The sequence below is a fragment of the Salvelinus namaycush genome, chromosome 7, assembly GCF_016432855.1.
Source record: "Salvelinus namaycush isolate Seneca chromosome 7, SaNama_1.0, whole genome shotgun sequence".
Lineage (NCBI taxonomy): Eukaryota > Metazoa > Chordata > Actinopteri > Salmoniformes > Salmonidae > Salvelinus > Salvelinus namaycush.
The window spans coordinates 8,711,955-8,721,493 of NC_052313.1; the positions used below are offsets into that span (position 1 = coordinate 8,711,955).

The 9,539-nt window shown below is 48.7% G+C and overlaps 1 protein-coding gene across 1 annotated transcript in view; it reads right to left on the minus strand.

Annotated features, from left to right (window-relative positions):
* LOC120050504 (zinc finger homeobox protein 4-like) overlaps positions 1-9,539 on the minus strand; it is a 31,841-nt gene that overhangs the window by 4,645 nt on the left and 17,657 nt on the right. The window contains exons 2-5 of the mRNA XM_038997091.1: positions 7,870-8,003; positions 6,655-6,858; positions 5,930-6,044; positions 290-5,701 (exon numbers count right to left, since the gene is read on the minus strand). Coding sequence (XP_038853019.1) covers positions 290-5,701; positions 5,930-6,044; positions 6,655-6,858; positions 7,870-8,003 — 5,865 coding nt within the window. The remainder of the gene's footprint in view (positions 1-289; positions 5,702-5,929; positions 6,045-6,654; positions 6,859-7,869; positions 8,004-9,539) is intronic.

Consider the following 9,539-nt stretch of genomic DNA (forward strand, 5'->3'; position numbering starts at 1 on the left):
CACAATGATAAAAATGCATTTGTTTAAAAAAATGTCAGAACTAATATTATACGTAGAAGTTCTGCACTGAACGTTGAGATCATACATTAAAGTGTATTTTACACAATGTACAACGTTTGGTAAAATATCTCTACCAACAACAACAACACTGTGATGGAATGAAGAGAAAATGCTGCAGAGAAGAGTATTTTGGGCATGTAAAGCATGGACAAAAAATTATCATAACAGTTATATAAAATTACTATTCTCTGTGTGTTCTCTGTGTTCTCTGTTTGTCATAGTAACTCACCAGGTGTGTTGGGTGGGTAAATAGGAAGTGAGGATGGCCCGGTGACCCCAGGAAGTAGTACCGGCGGGAGGCTAGAGATCCCGGGATAGCCTGAGGGCAGGCTGAGGCCATGAAGTGCATTGTTGTGGTTCACTGCAGTCTGAAGCTGCTGGGCAGCAAGATTGCTGAGCCCGTCGCTCCCAGCCTTCTTCAGACGATCCATCTCCTGCTGAGCCATCAGCTGGCGGACCGTGGTGGGCGCTAGGTAGTCCTTCTCTCTGTCCACCTGGTTGACCAGGGTCTCCTGCACTTTAGCGATGTGCTGTTTGGAGAAGATGTGGTCGCGGATGGACATCCGGGCAGTGTACTTCACATTACACAAAGTACACTCCGGCCGGGGCCCGTCCGGCCCGCCTTGACTGATCATGAATGGCTTTCCAATATTGATTTTGAACTTCTTTTCCTTGGCGCGGGCGTTCTGGAACCACACCTGCACCACACGCTTGGGGAGGCCGATCTCACTGCCCAACATCTCACACTCCTGCATGGTGGGGGTGCGGTAGTCACTGAAACAGGCCTTGAGGACTTTCAGCTGAAGGTTGTTCATCTGAGTCCTGAAGCGCTTGTGGCCTGGTCTCTCCCCACCACTGCTGCTACCCTTCCCAGATCTGAAGGGGTCTCCACTTCCGAAGGGGCTGGGAGAGCTGGGGTCGGTCAGGCTGGAGGTCTCGCTCTGGTCGTTGTTGTCATCCATGTCGTCATCTCTGGAGCTGTAGTAGGAGTAAGAGTAGGAGCAGGAGTCTCCGTCCTTGCCGGAGTAGCTGAGGGAGGGGCTCATCATGCTGAAGGGGAAGTGGTCGTCGCCACCGTCTGGGCTCTGGGCAAGGTTGCTCTTGCTGTCGCAGGTCAGCTTGTCCCCTCCGTTGACCGTGAGGCTCTCCAGCTCATTGTTGTTGCCCTCATCTCCAGTGGTGGCGTCACTTATGGCCGTGTTGATGGATGAGGTCTCGTCAAAGTCCATTTTGTTATTGATGTCGTAGGATGAGGCCTCTGCAGAATTAATGTTAAGCCCTTCAGATTCATCACAGTTTTCTGCTTTTAAGGATGAAGGGCTCATTAAGTTTTTTAACGGTGCCTCAGATTGTTTGACTGGCGTTGAGGAAGCTGCGGGCAGCTCGTACTCATTCGGCTCAGTCTTGGTGGGCAGCTGCGAGTACTCAAAGAAGTTGTACTTGTGCGGGCTCTCGCCTCCATCATCTTGGTTCATCATTGGGCTATTTGGCAGACTAAACCCTGCCTGTTTGGCTTCATGCCAGTGTCTAGAGCAGATATGGCTGTCCAAAGCTGACTTGGCCTTGAACAGCGCCCGGCAAAAAGGGCATTTCTTATGTGACTGGGAGGCCCCCAATGCTCTGAACTGTCCCTTTCTCTCTCGGGCACGTGTGTTCTGAAACCACACCTGCACCACTCTCTTCTTCAGGCCGACCTCACGGGCGATGTGATCCAGCATCTTCCTTGTGGGGTTGGAGTCCAGCAAGTATTTGTCATAGAGGATCTCTAGTTGTTCTGGGGTGATGGTGGTTCTGAGACGTTTGTCTCTGTGCTGTTCTTCAGTCATGTTTCCGTTATCTTTTTCATTGGATCCATCCTCTTTCTCATCTAGTTTTCTCTTCATGGAGCCAGAGCAGGGACCTGACGGCAAACCAGAGCCGCTTTGAGTTGGCATCTGGAGTCCTCCAGACAGAAGCTGGCTAGTCATCAGAGGGTTATTGGGGTCGAAGATCATATAGGGCATGTCCATGGGCCTTTCCAGGAACTGGGAATGGAGGAACTGGTTCTGGGCTGCCAGGAAATGCATATGTTGGTGCTCCTGCCATAGCTCAATGCTTGGGAAGGCTATCTTGCACTGGTCACACTGGTATTGGAGCATCTGGGGAGAGAGGCTGTTGGTGAGGGAGGAGAGGGCCAGAGAGAGGGGGCTGGAGGGGATGGTGGCTGACTGAGGCTGGGAGTGGGGTCTGGACATCTGGGGCTGGGGGGTCTTCTGAGGAGGTGGCTGAGGGGGTGGCTGAGGGGTGGAGGCCTTGGAGGGTCTGGGGTCCGGTAGAGACTTTATCATAACTGGAGAAGGGGCAGGTTCTGGATCTTTAGGCTTGGGCTCAGAGGGCGGTTCAGGCTTGGGGGATGTCTTTTCCAGGTTGGAGTGAGGGGAGGGCATCAGAGGGGAACTGGAGCCGGAGCTAGTGGCTGTTCCATGGTGATGCTTGGATGACTCAGGGTGCTTGGCTGCGCATGGTTCTCCTATATCCATGTACTCCTCAGACTGGTTGTCCTCATTCCCTTCCTCATCCTCGTCCTTGTAGCACGTTTTCTTCTGGTGGGTGATCAGGTCGAAGATTCGTGGGAACACCACACTACATTTCTTGCACTGGTACTGCATGTTGCTGGTGCGGATGTAGCGCTCATTTGTCAGTTCTTTCCTCTCGTTGTCTTTAGCATCTGCCTGGTTCTCATAGCTCTTCCGGGCCTTCTGGCGGGCGTTTTGGAACCACACCACGATGACCCTTGACGGCAGGTTGAGCACGGTGGACAGCTGCTCAATCTCATCATCTTTCGGGTAAGCATTTGTGTCGAAGAAGTCCTGTAGGACCCTCAGTTGGTAGTCAGTGAACCTTGTCCTGGTGGACCTTTTGTTCATGGTGGCATCAGTCCTGTAGTACTCCAGTGTACTGTACTGGGACTCCAGCCTAATATCCTCCAACGTGGTAATAGGTGGAATGTTGAAGTTGTAAGGAGAGTCTTTGTTTCGCTGCCTCTCTTTGAAGAGGGTGTTACGGAACCAGTGCTTGATGACTTTCTGAGGGAGGCTGGACATATCAGCCATCTCCTGAACCTGCTCCTCAGTGGGCGAGTTGTTGATGTCAAAGTGCCCTCTGAGGACCTTCAGCTGGTCGTCCGTGATGCGGGTTCGAGGGCGCTTGAACTGGGACTGCCTCAGGAAGTTTGGATCGAGACCTAGCTGCTGCTGACAAAGCTGGGTGAGATCCGAGGACAGGGAGTCCATTGTAGGCAGCTGCATGGTGAGTTGAGGGTGTAGCCCTTGGTGCTGGATGGACTGCATCATCAGAGGGGGGAAGAGGGAGAAATCTAGTGGGATGGAAGGCTGCATCTGTGGGGATGCGGAGGGTGGTGGAGGAGGGGGAGGAGGGGGTGGTGGCTGGGTCTGTGGAGCCTGGTTTGGGGCAGGGGATGGGGCCTTGATCTGGGGCTTGTTCATGGAGGTGCAGGGAGGCTGCTGGGTGGTCACTGGGACTGGTGAGGGAGGAGGAAGGGGAGCCAGAGGTGGGGGAGTCTCGGGGGAAGGGGGGTTGATGGGGTAGAGCTTGTCGTAGGCCTCTCTGTACTGCTGGGAAAACTTCTCCAGCTCTCCAAAAGGAAAGAACTGTCCATGGATGTGCTCTTGGTGGCTTTTGAGAATAAGCATGTTGGAGAAGAGCTTTCCACACATCCCACATTCCAGCTTGTCGTTATTGATCTCCAGTTGTTGTTGTTGTGGTTGTTGTTTTTGTTGTTCTCCTTCTTTGTTTTTCTTCTGGTTTTTCTGCCTGTTCTCGTTGTACTGGATGACCAGCTCAAATCCAAAGTTCTCCAGAAGGGCCTTGGTTGCATTTCCTCTGGCTCCTGACACGATACGTGGAGGAGGAATCAGCGGCTCAGGAAACTTGGACTTTTTGTCTTTTTTGTCCTTTCCTCCCTCACTGACTCCATCCCCTCCATTCTCCATCTTGGCTTTGCTCTCCTGTTTTTCCAGTCGCTCCTCTGCCTCTCTGGACATATGTATGTCAGACACTGACACCGCATTGGGCTCCATTTTGGGCTTGTGGCTCTGCAGTTGCTGTTTTTTTTGCTGCTGGAGCTGCAACTGGGATGCTTGTTGCTGCTGTTGCTGCTGTTGTAGTTGCTGTTGAGCCTGAGCCTGCTGTAGCTGGTGTTGCTGCTGCATCTGCTGCTTCAGGTCTTCCAGGAAAGAACCAGTCAAGCCCGGCATCCCGAAGGCGGCGGCTGAGTGAAGTGCCAGCTCTGGGCTCAGGTTGAATTCTGCCCCTGGGATGTAGAAGGGGAAAAGGAACTGTGGCTGCTGGAACTGAAGCAGAGTCTCTGGGGTCATGCCGAACTGGGGGTAAAAAGCCGGGTTGAGGAATTGGGGCTGGAAAAAGGCAGCCTGCTGCTGGAGCTCGTGTTGGAGCTGCATCTGTAGTTGAGCTTGGGACTGAGCGTTCTGATGGCTTTGCTGTGCAGAGACATGATCAGTAGTGTGCTTTGTGTTGTTGCTGCTGTTGTTGGATTCTTTGGCATCTATAGTATTTTCTTTGTTAAGCAATGGCGTCACGCTTCTAGCAGTTTCTGAGTTGGCATTGTTGCCTTGTCCGGTTGGGGCTGGGATGCAGGATGGAGCCACGCCACTAGTGTTCCCACTCCCTGTACTGCTACTGCTGATGCTTGTCTCTGTTTTGGCAGTTCTGGCTTTGGTATGATGCAGCACAGACCTCATGTGGATCTCTAGGGTTGAGCTTTGGCTGTAGGCGACGTTGCAGATATTGCATTTGAATGGTTTGTTGTCGGCATTGTTGTTGGTCTCAGGAGAAACCGGGCTGGAGGCCTCCTGGAGAACCTTCTTCAGCTTGTGCAGGTGAGAGACGGAGTTGTAATGTACCAGAAGAATGTTCTTCTGGGTGAAGGACTCCTTGCACACCGTGCACTTGTATGGCCGGGACGGGTCCAGGAACTTCTCCATGGTGAAGTTGGGGCCTTTTCTAAATGGGAGGGTTCGCTTTGTTTCAGCTCCCATGTCATCTAGCAACAAGCTACTGTCACTTCCTGTTGAGCTGGCCTTTTCTTCCAGGTCCAGCTCATCGTCTTTATCCATTTCCTGTTCAAAGGCCTGCTGTGCCTCTTCGTAGGCCCTGGCCTCGCTCTCGGGGACGAAGTCTCCGTTTACCGGCAGGCTGCCGCAGAGCTGTTGGACCTCGGCTTCGCTCAGCTCCGGATGTCCGTTCTCCAGGTGCTTCCGGAGCGCCAAGAATGTCCGGAAGCTGCGTTGGCAGAGACTGCACATGGTTGCTGCCCGGATTGCATGGTACTGGGAATGTATCTGCAGCTTCTGCATGGTTTTGAAGGCCAGGCTGCAGTGGTTGCAGCGGTATTTGTAGATGTGGCGGTCAGAGACTGAGAGCTGTTGCTGCTGGCGTCTCTGGAGGTTGTTCAGATGATCCTGGAGGGAGTCAGGGCTCTTTCGATCCTGCCCAACCCCACCGGACCTCTTCCAGTCTGGAGCTTCAGACCCCTCCTTGGGGGGTTTGAGTTCCTCTCGTAGAAGGTCTACTTCACTTTTGCCTTGGCCTGTGCTGTTCGTCTGGTCCTTGGAACTGTTCCCTGAGAAAGGAGAATGAAAATAGAATGGAATTCATGAACAAAATACATTGTACAAATGCATTGATTACCAACTCTGGAAACGTAAAACATGTCTGGTGAAGATAATTAATATTTTGTTCCATTTGTGTAGCAGGGCCCTTCTACAACCCAAGGACATTTACTTTCCGAAATTTACTTTCCGATATACCGGCAGGAGTATTGTAACAGTGGTAGACAAGCTCTGCGTACCTGTGGGCTTTCCAGACGTCTCAGAGAGAGGAGCTTCCATCAGAGACAAAGCGTTGTCTTGTCCAGGTGAAGGATGCATCATGTTATTGGGCACTATCACATCAGGCGCAGCCACCTATCAAAGTCAGACAACAAAAACAATTTAATGATCTTATTAATAACGTATCCCTAAATGCAACATGCATCGTAATAAAATCATATTATAAAATGTAAAAGTGCAGTAATTAAGGAGTTTAGTATTAAATATTAAAAACATGTTGAGCAAGTGTACTTTTCAACTTGCATCTCGCCAATAAAAATAGATAATTTTCAGAAAGCGGAATTAGCTTTTTCCCTGAGGACGACAACTGTCAAGTTTATGACATATTCTCGGGAGAGTGGGATAAATGCATGGGAAATGTTTTATAGGACTGCACAGTGACAGCACTGCCCAGAGCTAGTTAATAAGGGACTGTAGGGAGCACTGGACACATTCTTCAATGTGTCATGTCAACATCACGGATCTTAAAAAGGATTAAAAAACTCTTTAGAAAACTTTTAAACCTTGAGGAAAATGTACTCTATGTGCAATGACATTAGAAGCAAATTAAAAATTTTCTCTGCATTTTTCTCACCAGCAATCAGCACAACATTAAATAGATAGTAATCTGAATAGGAGAAGTTGTTTGTACTCCAAACAGTTTTTCTGCCAACATTTTGTAAAGTTATGTAGTGTTTCCACATACAGTCATGAGTAGTTTGTCGACACAGTCCGGAGCCACGCTGTGCAGGTGTGTAAGGTGGAGCTGCAGGTGGATCTTGTTGCTGAGGACGTCCTGGCACAGTGGGCAGCAGATCACCGGCTGCTGCATGGAATGCTGGGATACCACGTGGAGCTGTAACCTGTTGGCGTCTTTACTCCTGTAGTTACAGTAGGGGCACTGCTGTAACTGCTGGGAGAGATGAGACAAAGCTTGCTATGGTTAATAGTGGGAAAATAAAAGATTAGAGATGGACAAGAACAAGGTGTGTCTATGGTTTACCAGTCTTCATCACCTCTGTATTTTTACTTCAGAAACAGAATTACTCTAGAGCAAATTTGCTTTTCCTTTCACTACTGGTCTTGGTGAGACAGCTTTCCAACATTCCAAACCCAAACACGTAAAAACATGACGTTACTTTTAACAGCACTAAGAACATTAGATGACAGAGCGCTCCGAAGAGGATAAAACATGAACTATGAAGTGAATATCCCCTCAGCTAAACAAATTGGAAGCGTGCTCTCCCTCCCCCTTCCTCCCCCTCTGCTCTCATCTCACTTTACCTTTACACACAAAATGTAGATCAACCTCGTTTCCTTTAAATGCACTTAAGCCCCTCAACTCGTGCAATTTTATTAGTGGGAAATATGATTGGAGGGAATTTCTAATCAGGAGATTAGAGATGACAAAGGTGTGTCGCCTCTCCGTCTCCCGCCTAGCCCTCATTACAGGGAGTACTCCTAAAATGGCTGCCCCCAGCCACCTGCCTTAATGTAATCCATTTCTGAAATGACGCAGGCCTACCTTCCACTCTGGGCCCTCCACAAGACAAGCTAATACTTCATAATCTAATTTAAAAACACATACCTTCTAAAGAAATGCAAAGTGAGGGGGACTGGGAGAGGGATTTAGCCTTGCCTATTGGATGCAGGTAGACAAAGGAGTGAGAATGTTCTATAGGGGATGTTTAAGTGTTCTGTCAGTGGGGAATGCGTTTCGGGTTAACTATTTTAGTTCTGTTGACAGCACATTATTCTCTGAGACATCTTAGAATACCTGCTAACTGGAATGGGTTGGAGTTAGCTTTGCCTGGACTTTTATTTTGGAGCATTAGCGGCTAGCTTAGCATACCTGCTAAATGGTTTAAGATAGCTTTCCATGTTGGTTTATCATGGAGCATTAGCGGTTAGCCTAGCATACCTGCTCACTAGCGCTGGTCTTCCCCTCTGCAGACTTGGGCCTTTTGGGCGGGGTGTCATTCTGTTTCTCTTGGAGCATGGAACATTTTCCCACAGCGTTGGATCCAGGAGACTCTTTAGACAGAGAGTTCACACCTAAAACACAAGACAGAAGAGAGCAAAATATTTAAATTATGTTGTAGCTCTGTTATAAAAAAATATATATTATAAGTAAAATCAATGGAAGAAGGCAAAGAAAATGGTGAATTAATAAAAAAATTACATTTGTATCAAATTAAAATATAGATGACATGTCAAATCAAATCAAAATGTATTAGTCACATGCGCCGAATACAACAAGTGTAGACCTTACAGTTAAATGCTTACTGACGAGCCCCTAACCAACAATGCAGTTTAAAAAATACAAATAAGAAATAAAAGTAACAAGTAGTTAAAGAGCAGCAGTAAAATAACAATAGTGTTATATATACAGGGGTACCGGTACAGAGTCAATCTACGGGGGTACCGGTTACTTGAGGCAATTAAGGTATTATGTACATGTAGGTAGAGCTATTAAAGTGACTATGCATAGATAATAACAGAGAGTAGCAGTGGCGTAAAAGAAGGGGGGTGCAATGCAAATAGTCTGGGTAGCCATTTGATTAGATGTTCAGCAGTTTTATGGCTTGGGGGTAGAAGCTGTTAAGCCTCTTGGACCTAGACTTGGCCCTCCGGTACCACTTGCGGTGCGGTAGCAGAGAGAACAGTCTATGACTAGGGTGGCTGGAGTCCTTGACAATTTGTAGGGCCTTCCTCTGACACCGCCTGGTATAGAGGTTCTGGAAGCTTGGCCCCAGTGATGTACTGGGCCATACGCACTACTCTCTGTAGTGCCTTGCAGTGGGAGGCTGAGCAGTTGCCATACAAGGCAGTGATGCAACCAGTCAGGACGCACTCGATGGTGCAGCTGTAATCACGTGTGGTGATTACAAATCTGTTGTGACAGACATTGGCTGTGGGGCTAGTAGTGTAGACCTATTGTATCAGACTCCTAATTGTCATTCCTATACATTGAGTCATTCTGCCCCAAAGACATGGAGAAACAGAGAGAACATTTAACCAGCCTCATAATCACAGCAAGACATTCATTCAAATGTTATGGTAATATTATACCATAACATATACCCCCCTCTTCCTCCACACACACACACACACACACACACACACACACACACACACACACACACACACACACACACACACACACACACACACACACACACACACACACACACACACACACACACACACACACACCATACACACACACACATACACACACACACACACACAAGCGCATCATGCTAAATATCCAAGCTGTTTCCTGGTTAAGGCTGGAGGTGGGGAGGTGGTTTACATGGCTGCGGCTCGAGAAATGTTTAATTACCTTCATCCTTAGATACAGCCATAATGTGTGTGTGTGTGTGTGTGTGTGTGTGTGTGTGTGTGTGTGTGTGTGTGTGTGTGTGTGTGTGTGTGTGTGTGTGTGTGTGTGTGTGTGTGTGTGTGTGTGTGTGTGTGTGTGTGTGTGTGTGTGTGTTTGTGGGTGCATGCTTGTGTGTGTGTCTGTGATTGCGTGTGGATGTACCGTAAGTGTTTTTGTTCGTATTTGTGTGTGTGTTTGAGCCATGT